This window comes from Talpa occidentalis, unplaced genomic scaffold (assembly GCF_014898055.3).
Source record: "Talpa occidentalis isolate TD23 unplaced genomic scaffold, MPIMG_talOcc4v2.1 talOcc4.5, whole genome shotgun sequence".
Classification (NCBI taxonomy): domain Eukaryota; kingdom Metazoa; phylum Chordata; class Mammalia; order Eulipotyphla; family Talpidae; genus Talpa; species Talpa occidentalis.
The window spans coordinates 11916074-11934383 of record NW_023604861.1 but is presented as its reverse complement, the minus strand read 5'-3'; the positions used below and the strand labels follow the sequence as shown (position 1 = coordinate 11934383).

Here is an 18310-nt window from a genome sequence, read left to right as displayed (position 1 = left end):
TTTAACAACTTTTTCCAATTTTAAAAAAGAACTCACATTTAATGTAGAAAACTTAAAAAATGCAGATAAGCAAAATATTAAAAATCAACCCACCATATTAGATCGCATTGAACTTCAATCCCTTTCTATGTCTAGCCTCTTAGTCTTCCCACCATCCTAGAAGTTTCTGCATGAAAGCATCCCCTGGTCCCTTGGCTCCTTACTTGTAGAGTTACCACAATATAATCGCTATTCCTGCCTTTTCCATATAGGCTCCATCCATTTCACTTACAATTTCATATGGTCTGGCATCCATACCATTACTTTATCAAATGTTTCTAAGGTTCCAGTAAGCTTCTATCTCATCACTCAAGTACCATTTCCTCTATCTTTCTTGTTCTTGATGTCTGCTATGATTAGCTTTGTGAATGAGTCTTCTAGTTTGGATTCCAAGATGCTAAATAATTTTTGTTCTTTTCGTATATTCGCAACAAATCCTGTCTCTTGCCTTCACTTCTCATAATCACTTCACATATACATTTATATTGCTTTCATTTATAACTGGAATAACTGAAAATAGCATAAACTAAAATGATATTTATGGCTTATATAATAAGCAGTCCAGAGGTTGACATTCCCAAGTCTGGTTTGGTGATTCAAATAGGACATCAAGAATATAGGTTCTACAATGTAATATATGTAGATGTTGAATTATAATACTGTACCCTGAAACCAATTAATGTTATAAACCAACATTACGTCAATGACATTTCCCCCAAAAAATTTATTTTTAATTTATTATTATTATTATTATTTTTAAAGATTTATGTATTTATGCATACAAGTACCAGAGTACAGGCTAGAGGTGCAGGGGGTGAGAGGATTCACCAGAGACAGAGTGGGGAACAGAACAGGCAGACTGACTGAAATACACTGCTGAGGGGAGCAGGAGAGGTCTGCTGCACCATGGGGGTTACTCCCTGGCTGACCACGGATCGAACTCGTGCTGCAGAGGCTGAAGATTGCTTCACAGTGCTGTGCTTAACCCCTTGTACCACCAGGGAGCCTCCCCCCCTAAATTTAGGTTCTTTCCATTCTTTTGTCATTGTCTGTTAACAATGTCTTACCTCCTAATCATGAGATTGCAGGAGACCGAGGCAAAAATTGACCTTTTTGTTCCTATAGATCTCGCCTTTATGCAGGAAAAATACATTTCTCAGAAACTTTCTCCATACAGCTCATTGGTCAGAAATGGTTCTGATGCTTACTCCTATTTAATCAAAAAGGCTTGTGCCCAGTATGATTCATCCGTGAGACCTGCTAACACAAGACAGGGGAGCACAGGAGAGCCATGGCCATGGGGTGGGCCATTGACAAGGGTGCTGGGCTTGCCTATCAACTGGCTGCTCCTCAATAGTAAGATTTTTTTGTCTCTAAAACTTAAAGTCTCTGAGGTCCATTCATCTTATGTTCAGAAGAGGTTGTTAGGAAAAGCAGTTGGGATGTAGAAAGTACTATATCAGTAAGAGTCTTATCTTGAGATGAGCCATATTTGTAAAAACCAAGTCATGGTAATTTATTCTATAAAGTGTACACATATGAACAATGATGTAAATATATATTTAAAAAAAACCCAAAATGTACATATATATCTTTTTTCCATTTACTACCCTATTTTTCCTCTGATCACCCAAAAACTTTACTACTGTGTTTCCCCTACTTTCTTTTACTTCTATACACTTGCTTGCTCTGGTGTGATGATCTTCAATATTCCAACGTTTCCCCCTGACACAACACAAGAGAAGCTCAAGTTCAAGTTCGTCAGCCACCCTCTCTTTCTATGTAAAACGAAGTTCAACTTCACCTTCATACGGACTCAGCTTTCTAGTCATACATCTTCTGTGAGGTTCCATGGCCTTCAGTGCTCACTACACTACCTCAGCTCTGCTCCATCAGTTACTCTAAGCTGGAGTGTTTGGCTCTGTCTCTTATGCCACTTCTGACAGTTCCCTATTATCCACCAAGTGGACCAAGTAGGGGTTGAAAGCACCAATAAAGCAAGTTACTTAATTCTTTAGTGTGACTGGAGTTCACAAACTGACCCTAAATTGTTTCACCCACCCAAGAGGATTAAACAAATCGATTTATACTTGATTAAGTCATAATTCCTTCTATCTACTAGCCTTACCACAAATTCTAAGCTCATTTGATAAATGTAGGAGCTGTGTACATTCACCTAGAGTGCTGTATAGTTGTGCTGAATGCTTATTAAATATTTAATGATTTTCAAAGAATTTAAATTGCATATATTAAGTTTTTGCCCATTGTCCTGCCACAAATGTCCTCTTTATTGCATTATCTGTTATATATGACTAGGGCCAGGGTAAATGACAATAAGTCCCTGTGTAAGATGACAGGATAAACTTTGTTTACATTTACTTCCCTTTCTCTGTAGTGCATTGTATCTATCACTTGACTATGATAGTAACCGATACTTCAAGGAGATCTTGGTTAATATCATAGAAACGATGCCTTGGGTACAGCAAATCCAAACCCTACCAAACTTATCCTTTGTCCACAAAGGCACTAGAGTACAGTTTGTTCTCATCTCGATTTCAGACTTTGAGGAAAAAATAAATTCAGTGATTTGAGACTTGCCAGGTAGCACAATACCATGAAGGCAAAAACTGTGCTAAAATTATGAGGAAAAATTGGTAATGTGACTGCTGTTTTCTACAAGAAATGTTTAGCTATGAAACCGTGAAGAAGAAAATGTTACTCTGTAAATAAGACATTTGAAAAAGTACTTCTATAGCTTCAAAGCAGCTGGACTCTAAACTTGAGACTCTGTGGTTGATGAAGAGAGGAGGAATTAATTAGAGGAAGATTTTAATGTGATGAAGAAAATGATGGTGAAAACAACCAGAATGACTTATATTTCTTGAGCTATTTTGTATATTAACATCCATCATCAGAAAAACATTTTCATGTGTAGCTTTACAGGTGAGTACTGTAGAAGTGGACATTAACCGATAGTTACTTGTAAATAACATGCAGACCTAAAATACATATGTCCACACAAGAATTTTTTTTTTGGGGGGGTGTTTAATTTAGTCTCCTACTAACGACTAGTGTGGGAACCTTGGGTTTCAAAACATACTTTTGCCTAGCAGAGTTTAGTGTGTTCATTAACTCAAGAGAGTTCATGGAAATGAACAGACCTTGAATTTTCTCTTTCATCCACTTTTACAGAACTTGAGTGTAAAACAGCAAGAAGAAGGCAAATGGATTCCACATTTGAGAATTCCTCTAACTTGAAAGAAAATGTTAAATTTAATATGTGATAGTATGTGGGAAGAAGGAAGACAGACTATCACCTCCCTTCCCAATGCCTTTCTTTATGCATCCCTGACAACTGCTTTTGCTTTCCCATTGCTTCCCTGTTCTGATTCTTATCCTGTTCTACGCTATTTCTAAGCATAACGATGTCTGATCCAAGTTTATGTGATATTTTCACTAAAAGGAAGAACATTTTTGAATCCAAAATTAAAATTGAAAAATAAAAACCCCCTGGTCTCTAACGCGCGCATAAATATCTGCTTAAACAAAGTTAAACAGAAATTAGACATTAATTACTACGGTGACTGAGCTCTGCTAGTCAGGGGTTCCCCAACATGTTTCTGTCCACGCTGGCTTTGTGTTCAGCAGGTCATAAATTGTTGCTCGTATTTCGAGCAACAATTGGAATTGAGGCTGTCCTTCACGTCCCCAAAAATACAGCTTAAAAAATAACTTAATAACGTAAAACACCGTCTTTCTAGATTGTTTACGTGTGCCCTTAAAGGCAGCATTTCCGATGAGGATGGAGTGAGTCTGTGAGAGCAATAAAACGTAGGAACATTTTCTTTTTCTTTTTTTTTTTCCTTTCCCCCTTTCACCGAGCAGAAAGAGATCCAGGCCAGGTTTTGCCTTGGACTCCGCCTCAGAATTTCGGCTGTGCGAAGAGTAGCACGTTTCCCTCTGTCCCCTCCTTTCGCCTTCCCTCCAGCCTGCAGCGTCTGTCTCCAGGATTTCGCTCTTCCTATTCCAGCAGGACTCTCACGGGCTCCCTCAGCCTGTGCGAAGCTGAGGTTTCCCCTGGATCTCGTATATCCCCAACACATACCTCCACGCACACCCACATCCCCCAGCGCCCCGCGCTCGCCCCGCCACACACGCGCGCACCCCCGCGCGCCCCAGCCGGTCCCTCTCCCCCGGGGCGAGCCGGCGCGCGTCCCCAGCGCCGCGGCACCCTCCCCGGCCGGCTCGCCGCGCCCCAGGATCCTGCGGCTCGGAGCTCGGATCGCAGCGCTGCACCCCCATGGTGTTTTTTACAAACATTTCTTAGCCTTCTCTGTCTTTTTTTTTTGCCTGCACCGTTTTCGATCTGGGGGGCTAGAGGCGCAAGGCGGCTGCTTTCCCAGCCAGCCCTGGTTGGCTTGCCATCCTCCATCTGGCTTATAAAAGTTTGCTGAGCGCAGTCCAGAGGGCTGCGCTGCTCGTCCCCTCGGCTGGCGGAAGGGGGTGACGCTGGGCAGCGGCGAGGAGCGCGCCGCGGGCTCTGGCGGGCTTTCGGCTCGAGGGGCCAGGTGAAGAGCGCACGGGCCCGGGGCTGCGCGGAGCTGGATTTGCATGCTGCACCATGCCTGCTGCGACCGGGGCTGTGATTCTCGCCCTCTCCGGGCTGCTGCTGTCCCTCCCGGCCCGCGCGGAGGTGAAGGCGCGGAGCTGCGGCGAGGTCCGCCAGGCGTACGGTGCCAAGGGCTTCAGCCTGGCGGACATTCCCTACCAGGAGATCGCAGGTAAGCGCGGGAGCGCGGCCCGGGCCGCCTGCAGCCCCCGGCGGCTCCCCGGCCCCGGCCCGCCGGGCGCCCGCCTCCGCCCCCCTGTTGCTGAGTTGTGGGTGTTCACTTTCCGCCGGGGCTCCCCCGGCCGCCGCGCCCGCGAGCCGGCGGCGGATGCTCGCGGCGTCCCCGCGGGGAAGGTGCGCGTGCGGCCGCCTCATTGTGTGCACACGCGGGAGCGCCCTCCTCGCGGCGCCCCTGCCGCCCGCGGCGCTCGCGCCCCCGGGCTGTGGGCTCCGGCCCCCGCCGGGGAGCCCGGGACGGTCGGGGGGCGGCCGCGGGCGAGGACCGGCTGCCGAGCGGGGCGCCCACCTCGCGCGGGCAAACTTGGAAGAACTGCGGCCGCAGTTTGCCCAGCGCCACAGTCTGAGTGGCGCCTGCTCCGCTCCCGCCCTCGCGCCGGCGGGGGCGCTGGGGGACGCGGAGGGCGCCCCTCGCCTCGCACCCCGCGCCCCCGGAGAGGCAGAGCGCGCGGCGCCCGGGCCGGGGCGGGCGGGGCCGGGGGACCCCCACCGCGCGCGCGGCCTCCAGAGGCGGGCGGTTCGGGGCCGGTCGGGGAGTTCGTGGGCTGCCCGGGTGCGTTTCGGGGCGGGCTTTCGCGTTACGGTTCCTCTGCGCTTCCCCGACCGCGGTTGGTCACTCGGGCTCGGAGGACACCCCCAGGCGCCCGGCGCGGCGCCCCGTGCAGAGCGCGGCCTCGCCCGCGCGCGCTCGGCAGCGGAGCCAAGTTGAACGGGGGGCGCAGCGGCGTCTGGCTCCGGGGGTGCGCGGAGCCGCTGTCCCCCGCGGGCCGGGCCGCTCGGCGTCCTCCGCCGAGAGCCAGAGGGGGCCCCCCCCACCCCCTTCCGCGGCGCCTGCGTTAGCGGCGCTGGGTCTCCCACAACTTGCGCAGCAGCCCGGGCGCGTGTTTTCCGGCTCTTTGCTCCAACCGAAGCCGAGCTGCTCCGGGGCTCTGTGAATGAAACGTGTCGGGGAGATAATCCTGGGGCGGCGGGAGACGGAACTGGAGGCTGGGAGAGCCCCGGAGATGCTGCGAGGGCGCGGGCTGCTCAAACCCGGCGGCCGGAGTCTTTAGTGACCTCAGCTCTCGTGCAAACGCTGCATTTCCACCAGCTTCTCTGCGTTTTGCTCAAGAACTGGCCGGTGGCTGTAAAGCAGTTTGCAGATAGGTTCAAACATCACAGTTTGGATAGAGAATGGAATTGCTATTTTATTTAGGGTGCATCTGCAAACTCTACAAGGGAGGGATTTTTTTTTTTTTTCCCAAACTTGCAGGGGAATGAGCATGTTTGCTCATATAAATTTGGGCACCGAAAAAAAATTAGCCCATACATCCCACTCACGGCGCGGAGCATTCTGCTGTATACAGGGAGCCTTTTTCAATTCAGAGCCAGACTCAGGCTGCCTCTGGTGAGTCGGAGGCGGAACCTGTGGTGAATTTATAAGACCACTTTTCTGTCCCTGTCACTGCGTCTCCCTTTTGCACAACTCCTTAATTTGTTAATCAATGAATAGAGAGCGATGGGCCCCACAGCTCCTTAAGTTTCTTAACTCTGCATTCCCCTTGTCCCTTGTTATTTTATTCTTTTTAATTAATTGATAAGGATCAACTTTGCTTTTTTTTGCTTTCTCCAAATCTCAGGAAATTCAATTGCTTAAAGGTTCGTAGTATGGAGTCCTGCTAGGAACTTTTTTCCCCTCTAATCTTCACTTTTTCAAACAGTATCTTTCAGACAGATATTTTTCCCAGCACGATTTCAGATAAAATATCTCAAAGAAAAACAAACTGAAGTGTTTGTAAATTGTTTTACTGTCCTTTAGTGGATAATGGGGCTTCCAGAGACTACGGTTCATCCTTAGCATGATGTAAATCTCCTTAATATCGAAGTGCAGATTTTCAGGGTACATAGTTTCTGTAGCCACTGTTTGCTTTCCTGAGAACGGTGGCAGTGGGTAAATAGTTCTTCGTATTTAATTTAAGGGGTTCCTCTTGGTCCACCACCTGACGGGTAAGGCACTTGCTAATGGGCTGTAGATTTCTAAAATGTGTTCACTTTTGTGAAACTCACTAGGACAACAGACACTGATGCGTTTTCGTTCACCCTGGTGTCCTCGGTTGCTGGTGGAAATAAATAATCAAGATGCAGGTCACTGTAGGGTCAGAGGCATGTTTGATAGGAAAATAAAAGAAACAACTGTGTATTAAGGATTTGTGTTTTTTTTCCCCCAAAGTAAACTTTATTCAGTACTACCTGCTGCCTCTGGAATAATCACTTAGGAAATATGCCCTGTTATTGAACGAACACTGCTCCTTCCCTAGTTCCTGCTACTATTTACATTTGATTATCTAATATATTCTGAGTTATCCTTTAAACTCCTTTTCATCCTTTGCCTTATTTGGACTTTTAATGGTTTGCTTGAGAAACAGAATGTGCCATTAGCCTACAAGGGAGCCTGGATTTAAAGGAAATGCTGTTCAGATTTCAGATTCCTGAAAGCTGTTGCTAATGGAAAGATAGTTGCAGGTAGTTTGTCTGGGAAGTAATAAGAATAACTGGGAAGTAATAAGGTCCATCCTGACATTATTTAAGTTTTACTTAGAACTTGCTGTTGTGATATAGTGTTGCCCATTTCTGCGCTAAGGTGGAAGGGACTTCTTCAACAGAGGAGGGACTGTGATGGGTAATATATAAAGTTATACTCAGAGAGTGCTTCGAAAGGAGGTGGCCTTACAGGGGCAGTTTACACCATTCATCTTCACTCAGCCCTGATTTTAGACAGCTGCAGGCAGATCAGCTAGACTATCTATCCTTGTTTGAAAGACCTCCAAAGGAGTAGACTCTGGAGCCCTCTCAGCCATCCATTCTAATACTTACTTTCTTCCAGTAGCGGAATGTTTCCAGATATGTAGCCAGAAACCTTCCCATGTGCTTTTTTTGTATCTGCTGGGACATACTGAGTCCTGGATCCGCAGGTCCTGCTAGAATTGGTTTCCTGATCATAGGTCAGTGGAAAAAAAACATTCTAGTCCTTTCTGGATTGTCTCTTTCCCCAACCTGCCTCAGTGGATGTCTTTAAACTTCTAAAGGTACCCCCCCTGCCCCCCACTGAAAAGAGCACCTGCTTAAATAAAAGTCTGAGCAGTTCAGAGGATGTTATTTTAGGCTCCCTGTGCCCCCTCCCCTAGGCTTTGAGCTTTCATTATAATACTGGGTAAATAATGGTGACTGGTCTCAGTTCGCTTTTTTCATTTACCTGTTGCAACCTTATTGAACAGTCTCTTACAGGAACTACTGGGTCCCCACACTTACTTGAAAACATCACCTGCTTTTGAAACAATAAACATTGCCTTATTGACTCCTAACAATTTGGGAGATGCTGTCATTATCACCATTTTATACATGAAAAGACTGAGCTACAGAGACACTTCAATGATTAACTTGCCCAAGGATGACTCAGCTTGAAAGTGATAAGGCTAGAATTGGAACTTAATCCTGCAGACTGCCAGACAGCATTTTTTTGAAGGAATACAGGCAAATGGAAAGCTTTCCTCGTCTGGCATGTGTGTAGCCTGGTATTATCACTCATCCTATGTATTTTCTTGGTGCTCATGCTGGATACTATTGCATTTACTTGAAATATTTACAGTTTTTCAATCACTTGAAACTTGGAGTTGATGTTCTCAGAAATTGGCCACTCTCCACCAGCATGTTAGTTTTCTGATCTAGCTCCCCCATTACTTTTTTTGCACAGATGTGGTTTCCTAAGAGATAGAAACTTAAGACTGCATTTTTTTTCCATTATGTTGGAATTTTGGGTTAGTCTAACAAAGCTCACTCTAGGAAGTTATCATGGAAGGTTAGAGAGAGGAGTGATGTTTGTCTCCACAGATTAGGGAAACAATTATAATCAACTCTGTTCTCAAGATTTACTGCGCCCTTTTCCCTGGCTCAGGTAGTTGAGTAGTTGAGAATCGGGCCTCTTTTCCTGTCTCTTTGATACAGTTTATCTCAAAGTGCTAAAAATCTGACCCAAAGTTTAAACAGTTCTAATACTCTGCTGATACATCTTTTCAAATTTCAAAATACATAATGCTTGATTTCATTTGGGATTTTACCCAATGATCTTTTCTTGGTTGGGCAGCCTTCTCAGTTAATCTGCCCACATCTCACCCCGCTTCACCAGAAACCTGCTTACTTAATACATTTGCCATGAACACAAATCTTGTGTCTGTTTGTGTGTAGACATCCCATTAACATAAATGGAAAAACAGTGTTTGGTAATCTTTACTCTTTGATAGACATTAACTATTCTATTTTGGGATAAATTACTTAATTGCCTGCTTCAGATTTCTGATTTCTTTGCCCTCTGTTTAGTTAGTGATTGGCTTTAAAATCTTTTCCAAGAAGAGTGTGAGGTAGAAGTCAGTAAACTGAACTTCCAAAATTTTTATGTAATGATTTGTCAAGTTACTAGATGTCTAAAAGAATCACATTAATTCTAGGTAGCAAAGCAATCTAAAATCCGGGCTGTAAGGAGAGCCACTTGTTAAATTCTTGATTTGGGAATTAATTTTAGAATGATCCTTGCAAACAGTTATCTTAGCTGATTTAATTAGAGGATATTTATGTCATCATTGAGAACAAGAGTTCATTTGAGTTGATTGATAGTTTATTTTTTTAAAACATAAACACATCTTTTAAATGCAACTCATCATAACTTGAGAGTAGAAATGTAGGCCAATATCAAAAGTGATTTAAAATATGTAACACTATTTTATTTAAAAATTATACTATACATATTACATCATGATTTATATAAGAGGATGACTAGTATTCTATTATAATTATGGCTGAGTTTTATGAACACTGACAAAATATGGAATTATTTGGTTCTTTTAAATCAAAGTAACCTACCATTCACTTACTGGATTTGTGTAGAAATAGGAATTTAGGATAACAATTGTAGTGAAGGAATTGTTGATAAAATACATTTAATAGTTTAATCTTAACTTATATTCAAGTATACCCCCTACCCCCAAATTTAAGGGTGTCTTTTCCCTCTAATTCACATCTCACAAAAAACATCTAGCCAAGTCAGAAAGGTGAAAGATTTGTCTTGCCAGTAGAGACAGACCAAATATTCTTCTACACTTGATACTTACATCAGTTTACACACTAAACTCTGTTCTGTTACAGTCTTCAGTTGCCATACAATTCAAATTTAGATAGTTGCATAGATTTGCCCAGTATTCTTCTTTTTTTAATGGTTTACATACTAATATTTGAACATGTAATTGCATCCCTGGGATGGCATATTTATAAACAAAAGCTTTCATAGCATTACATTTTGGGTAAAGATCTAAACGTTCTAATAATCCTGGATGGAAATATTTATGAGTTTGTAATAATCCTGGTTGAAAAAAATGTTTTTAAACAAACTTACCAGCAGTAGTAACAAAGAAAAGTAGAAATTTGATTCCACATATACACATTATCCAGGTAACTGATTATTTTTGTAACTTGTTCACTCTTTTTTCTTTCATTCATCCAATAAATCTTTTTCGTTTACTTACTATGTATAAGTTACTGAACCAGGGTGCTCAGTGTAGGGAACTTTTATCACAGCAGGAAAGCAGAAATTAAGGGTACTGTTGGCAAGGAATTCATTATGGCTGAATGGATGCATGGCACCAGGGACCACGGGCACTGTGAGAGCACATAATAGAAGCATTTGATCTAATCACAAGGCCGTGGAAATGCTTCTTTGGGAGAAAGCAATGGACTTGGAAGCATGGGAACAAGGTAAGGAAAGGGGTCAGTGAGCGTTACACAGTGCCTAGCTGGTGAAGAGGCATGAAGACTTGAGAGTGTCAGTGGGACTCTGCAGGGTGGCAGAGAGGTCTGGAGAGGAAGCGCCTGAGGCCTGGGTGAGCACCTGAGGCATGGGATCCAAGATGGACCCCGCATTTTGGCCTCCTGACTACTTACTCATTGGGCCACTACCTTCACCCTTTTATGCTTCTACTTGTTGTAAACATAGCCCTAAGGAGCTGGTTTTCAGTTCTTATGTTACAAGACAGGGAGAGGGGCACCCCAGGGCCCCCAAACCTGTCTGCTCTAAATAAGTTCTGCCATCCACTGCATAAGAACTTTAATGGAAAGGCACTTTAATACAATTAGTGTGCAGTACAGAAAAGACAAAGAATAGAGTTTCCAAATCAAGTGCCCGAAGTTACTCATCCTCTCATGGAAAAATGTCCAGGCAAGCAGGGTTGGCCCAAAGCAAGGCCTGAAAGCCTGACTGAAGTCTGAAACACCTTCCGGTGGGGACCCAGAGAAAAGGGTCAGAAACAGCCAGACAAGTCTGGGAGGAAAAGAGCAAAATCCAAATCAAGATAAAAGCTGCCATTGTTAACTTCCCCATGGATCCCTCACCCATGTCTATTTCGACCAGTCCAGGACCAAGAGGCAAGTGCAGTTTCTTCACATATCTCTCTGCTCCACGTGCCTCCTCCAGGTCTCCTTCTTGCTCTCCTTCCTGCTTCCTTCCCTCTCCAGTCTCCTCTGCAGCCTCTTCTTCTTCCTGCTCAGCTCCACCCTCCCCTGGGTGGGGCAGGGAAACTGGAATCTCCCCTTTCCCTGGGGACCATCCTTTTATGGTTAGACCCATTTGGTTTGGTGTATGTACCCTGCCATCATGCATCCAGCATCTGCTGGCCACTTGTAGACTGCTTTGGGGTTTTAGAAAAGGCTCCAAGCTGCATGTGAGATCCATGCACACCTTTGCCTAGATCCATAAACCTGTGTCCAAGTCCCCCAGCCTCTGGAGTTCCTTTTAACCTCTTCCCCTCCCAGATAAGGCCCCTGTGCTCTCTCTGAATGGTCTCCTGCTGTGTGCGACACCCCCCTCATTTAACAACCTGCTAAAGTGACACCCAAGAAAGGTTTTTGTGTCCTGCTGCCACCTCGTGGTCTTGTCTTCTTTCTTGTTCGCCCTTGAACTGAAATCCCTTGACCTCACTACAGGTAAAATTGATATCACTGAAAGACCATTAATCAGAAGTTATTTATTGAACATCTACTATATCATTGACAATAAAAAAAAGGACTGGGTGTGTATGTATGGAAGAGATAGAGTCAGAAATAGAGAATTAGAAGCAAAGTGTATTCCAGAAATGTTCATTTCTGAGTTTACAAGGCCACATAAATGCTTTGACATTGTTTATGTGTGCTATTGAGGCGAGACAAAAGTCAATATCTTACAACCAACAGAAAGTGATAACAAGGGTCAGTGTGACAGGGATTTTCCAAATAGGGTAGGATGAGTTGTTAACTCTCAGAAAGTATAGAATCATCAAAATACAGGTAATCAGCTGTGACTGCTGTGAGACTTCAGTAGTTCTTTTTGCTGTGAAAGTATAAAAAAAGTCTTAAAACTTTTTACCACAATGAGGAATTAAATAGACTGTATTTTTTGCTCCCTAAGATTTAAACAGTGGTGGTGTGTGGATGGCTATGTGCCAGATATCATCAATGATATGGATAGCAATCTCAGGATGAAGTGCCTTCTTTGACCTTGCTGAAAGGAGGCGGTAAAATTTAATTAAGATTATATTTGAGTTCTTCAGAGAAACAGAATTAATTTGTAGAACATTGGTAGATAGAGATAAGAGCTTTATTATAGGTGTTGTCCCCTGAGGCTATTGTCCATGATCTGGTGTCTACAGGTTGGTAACCCAGGAAAGTCTGTTAGTGAGACAGGGTTGGTGTTGGTAGAAGTCTTGGAGTTTTGGAGTCTAAGGTCCAGGAACCAGAAACTCTGAAGTCCCAGAGCAGGTAATGATGGAGCTCAGGAAGAGTGAGAAGGAAATTGCCTGTACTTCACCTTTACTTTCCATTTGCGCCACCCACAGATTAGATGCTTCCTGTCAACATCGGTGACTCAGTCTACTGCATCAAATACTAATCTCTTCCAGAAGCAGCCTCATAGGCACAACCAGAAATAGTATCTTACCAAGTCATTCCTCAGTCCAGTCAGTCAAGTTGACACATCAAATTAACTATCACAGGAACTTTGGCAAAGGGCCGCGAAAAAAGAAGGTGTTCAGGGTAGGGGCAGAGGCATGAGCAAAATGGTGTGTGTGGAGGGTAATGCAGGCAGTGGTCTCTCAAGAACTTGTGAGGAATAATATCGAACAGGTAGGGTGGGGTTGGCTTTTGGATGAGCCTTCAGAACTCCAGGCTTGTGATGGCAGGAAGTAAGTCATCATCTGAGTTATTGGCAGAGAAGGGACATGATGAAAGTGTTGTCTTAGATTGGTCGAGCACTTAGCAGGATGGAATAGAGAGAAGAGCATTCAAAGCCCAGGGAGCGGAGGAGGTCAGCCGGGGCCTGTTTGCAATACTGAAGTACGAGATGCCCGGGCCCCAGATGAGGATGAGAGGAGCAGGGGTGAATGAGGTAATCAGAGTAAGAAGAAGCAACAGTAACAAAGAAAAATAACTTCAAAAACTTTACTCCGCTTCTTAGAAGTGCCAATAAAAGAGTTTAAACAACACAAGATGTTGAAACACTTGTCTGAAATAATCTGTCACGTAAGATACTTTTGGCAGCAGGTCACAGAAAACCCTGACTCAACTGGCTTACACAATGAGAGAAAGTTATTATTTCATATAAAAAAAGAAGTTCCAAGATAGAGCAGTTGGAGGAGTGAAGAAAGAGGAAGTTAACATTCTCAGGGTGCTAAGTTCTGTCCATCTTTCCGGTCTGTGAGCCTCCTTCTACCAGGTCAGCTCTCTTAGGACACCAGATGGCTGCTCTCAAGAGTCAAAGCCTCATTATAATGCCCACAGGCGCACAAAAGCGACTCTTCCCGTGTGTGTCTCTTCATTGATGAGGCAGACCGCCTTCAAGAGGCTCCCAGCAGATTTACTCACCCTTCTTATTCCAGAATTTCTTCTTATGCCCACATTTGGAAAAGACAGGAAAAGGGACACAGATGCTTGACCTGTGTCTGCAGAGGGGCCTGGGCTGATGCCCACCTTCCTCCAGCATGTGGCCACTGTCTGGCCCGGTTCATCTTCTCTATCTTAGTAAGAGTCTGAGGAATTGAGAAGTGATGGTGAAATTGAGAGGAACTGCTCAGACTTGGAATTAATGAGCCATTTGGCATTTTTGCTTTAGCCCACCCTTTTACAACTCTGGTGAGAGGTGACCATCGACTCTCAGCGGGGTGGGGGTGGGAGGAGACCTGATTTGTAGCATTGGCCAGTTTTCTTGGTATAAATGTCCCCACTTGGTGTAAATGATTCATTTCAAGCTACTAACAGTTTTAACAGCCAGCTCACACAATTCCTGAAAAGTTAACCATCGACTCTGAGTTGGAAAGAGCCGTGACTACACTGGAACAGTGTTGAGTTATAGAAAAACAAAGCAAAAAAAAAAAAAAAAAAAAAAAAAAAACACAACACAACTAACCAAAGCGAAAATGACACCAACATCTGAGCTGCATCTTCAGAAACCAGGCTGGGCAGGGCTCTAGCCTCCTTTACGCCTTCTCTCCCACCTTTACTTCCTTTCTTTTTTAAATATCCCTGAGTAATTTTGATGTAGAACTGGGAAAGTGAACCAGTGAGGAAGAGCATTCCTTCATTACTGCATCATGCTTCTGAATCACCAGGGGCAAGGCTAGGCTCTGTATTCTGTCCTCAGAGGTTTAGACTCAGCAGTTTTGGGGGGACTCTGGGGGGAACCCATCCTTTGCATTTGTAACATGCCCCCAGGTGATGCCGAAGCTGTGGGTCCGGGTGCCAAATTTCACATCTCTGGAGATAACACTCTGGTTGCATCCAGTGTGGCTTTAAATACATTTGTGTCAGGGAAGTAATATTTGGACAATAGTTTTATGTTACTTTTCACTTTGGTGTTGGGTAAGACTCTCCACCCAGAAATTGCTGCAGCAACAAATCACAACCTTCTTGCAACTCCTCAACTTCTTGCAACTCCTCAACCTTCTTGCAAATGTTTGCATTGGCCACTAGGGGGCCGATGGGAAAGCAAGAGAATGGCTAGGTTCTTCCTTAACTCCATGTCTGGAACAAAATGGGCCTAACCCAGCTGCCAGGGTGCATGTGCATCAGTAGGAGAAAACCTCACTATTGCTTGAAAGTGGAGCTGGAAAGTTGCATTTTAAGATTATTTCAGTGTAGGATCACCATTACTCATTGCTAACATGGCAGGATCTCTATTTGTCCATAGGACAGGTTTGTGTGTGTGTTCTTTTAGATTTCTGGCAATTCCGTTCTCCCCAGTCACTCTTGGACTGTTTTTTCCTACACTTGCCTCACAAGGCATTATTTCCTGACCTCTGGACGCTTGTGCAAGTAGACTGCATTTAGAGCTGGTCACTCTTAATTTTCTACACTTTTAATTAAAGATGTAGCATAACACAGTCTGGGCAGGCACACCTCTGTTCTCTATGCTTTATCAGCTAGTGTGTTAGCACCTGTTACGGTTCTTGGATTTTTCTAGAAATTCGTTTTCTCTCTTTGTCCCCTAGACAGCTGAGATTACTGGGAGCCACTGCTACTCCATTCAATTTCAGGGAATTCGAGATATTTCCTCTTAGGGTGGCGGTGCTGTTGAGGCAACTATTTTCTTTGCAAAGAAAGCACTTTGAGGTGTCCTAAAAAATGAATAACTTTCAATTATTACTTTCTTAATGGGTCAGAATAGCTCCAAATCAGTAGCGCTTTTGAAATGAATTTGAAAAAAGCCGCTATGCTTTTAGATACGCTATATATTTTAACATAATAGACCTTAACTTTTTCTTGAAAAAGTAAGACAGTATTGTTATCTTTAGCTATTTCCTTATTCTTTTTTTTTTTTCTAAATCCCAATGATTGGGAGTTTTTAACTTAAAAGTTGGTGCAATATAAAACCACTGATAGCTCTTTTACAGTGAAAGGGTTTTGAAGCGTTTAAATGATCTCTGAAATAATGGGGGCTCTTTGAAAAATGAGAATATGTAATTCTCAAATATTAACAATCTGGAAGTATGGATTGCTGAACAATCCTACTTGATCTATTACAGCTTCTCCTCCAGTTCTACATTGAAGTTAGGGGAGATAGTTTGCTGTTACTTTTACATTATCAAGTGCTAATGTGTGAAAGACTTTTATTGTGCTTTTACTACTCATTTGATTATGTGGTATCTTATTCAATATTCTTTCACAGACTTGGGGATATTCAGATACCAGAAGGTCAAGTGCTATGTTAAATGCTGTGGCCAATCTTTTTATATGATGGCAATAAAGAATATATTCATTTCACTATATTACCACATGGCTCTCATAAAAGGTCAGTTTCAATGGAATATAAAATAGGTCACAAATGGCAAATCTTATGTCATCAACAACAAAATTATTATGGCTAATTTCTTTTCAGTTATCCCCTTCCCTTCATTTTGCAAGAAATAACGTGAAAACTTCTTAAAATCGGAGGTCTTCATGATGTGTTTTGTATAATAGACATAAAAATTCTATAAGCCTGTGTTTTCTATATTAGTCAAGAAGATAAGTGTGCAGTAATTACACTTAGATTTCAGTTAAAAAATACATTAGGTGCATCAGATATTCACAGTAAAAAGCATGAAATCATACTTTTTCATTTTGTTACATAAATTTAATGATTAACTTGGAATGATTTCTCAGCCTGAGTTATTGATATAAAGATAAATAATTTAATATTGTAAGAAGTTGCATTGCATAAACATAAGTAGATTGCTGTGATTTAAGAGTGGCAATTTATTCGTATCCAGAGCCTGCTTGGTAAATTATAAAAAGGTTTTCAGGTTGACAAAGAGCTGACTACATATAGAAATATGGGTTATAATGATCTTAATTCTATATGGTAACCAAGGCTGCATTTTATAACTGGAGTAACAATTTCCAAGAACTGAAAACCTATAACACATTTAAAAAATGAATTTTAACCTTTGTAACCATTAGTTTGTAAACTACAACTCTTGACAAAACCATCGTTATTCCTCTGAAATATTTATTTTCAAAAGTATGACCTTGTATTTGAGAAAAAAAAAAAAACTTTCAAAACGCTCTCTGTTTTGAAAGGCTTTGGAACAGTATTATTTGGAAAAAATGAGCTTCTCTTACAATTACTATAATCAGGCAAACTAGAAAGATGGAATACAAATAAGCCCGAGCAGGCTTTTTCCCAGCTCCACATTTCCCAAAGCTGTCTTCATTCAGGGTGACAATTTGGATTTTAACCTAATTAAGCATTAGAGAGAACCAGTGTCCTAGGAGATAAGCCTGAAGGTTCCTGGGTGTCTCGTGTTGCTCTCTGCCTCCCAGCACTGCCAGGCCCAGCTGCCTGGGATTCTGGAAGGTGTCCTAGATGCCCAGAAGGAGGCTCTGCTGTGCAGCGCCAGCCCCAAGGTGGACCACCTTAAGCCACATTTCAGCCTGGTTACTGTGGAATTGATTTTCACGGCTCATGACAGAAGCTGTTTTCAGCCCTTGAAAAGGAAGTGGCCGGGGCTGATACTCCTAACACAAACAGCAAATTGCTCCCTGGCTTTCAGAGCATTCGAGGTCTGTTACCTTAAGGTTCTAATGGCCTTTTAACAGTATTTCCAGCTGAGCAGCAGATGTCAAGGATCCTGAACATTGAAAGCACTGTTCTTTTCTTCCCCTCCCTGAAAGAATCATTTTTTACAGACATTGTACCAACACCACATCCTAGGACCTATTCAGACACATGAGAGATTTGGAAAACGGAACTGAATTTCCGATAAATAGAAAGCATTGTCGGTGAGTCTGACACCTCATTGGGCTGGGGTTCCACATTCCCTCCCACCCGGAAGGAAGGTCATGTCACCATCGGAGGGGTCACCTCGGGTAATGTCTCATCAGGGCCAAAAGGATTAACGGGACCCCATGAAACCTCGAAAGGCCCCATCTTTTAAGTCAGTTCCTTTTAATCTTCCAAATGTTTCTGTCAACAATACATTTGCCTTTTCAAGTGTGTCAGCCTTCCTCTGGATGCCCTTTCTGGTATTTGAGTGTTGGTTTGTCCTTCTGCTGGACAGAGTGTGAAATGATTCCCAAGTAGGCAGCTACATGCTCCCTGCGCTGTGAACTTGAAGGCCTTGACACTGCTGTCTGGTCTGAGGTTGGCATTTCAGCCGTGTGGACTTTGGGGAAAAAAGTTCCACACGACTGAAGCATACTTGTCGCTTTTTTTCCCACTTAGAAAAAAAAAAAAAATAAGAGACATAGTATGTCTTTTGATTTCACCTAGGTCCAAGCAAAGCTTCATGTTTCCACTTTCCATTGGTAACTAGCTGAGGTAAAAGAAAAATAGCTCTGCGGATGAGTCATGTTCTCACTCCAGGAACTCCCCTGTTTTACAAGCATTTGGAAGGA

General features: G+C 43.4%; 1 protein-coding gene across 1 annotated transcript in view; it reads left to right on the top strand.

Moving 5' to 3' along the window:
• Window positions 1–4006: 4006 nt before the first annotated feature.
• The window catches only part of GPC6 (glypican 6), a 1034236-nt gene continuing 1019932 nt past the window's right edge, over window positions 4007–18310 (top strand). Inside the window, exon 1 of the mRNA XM_054701721.1 lies at window positions 4007–4820. Coding sequence (XP_054557696.1) covers window positions 4661–4820 — 160 coding nt within the window. The 5' untranslated portion in view covers window positions 4007–4660. The remainder of the gene's footprint in view (window positions 4821–18310) is intronic.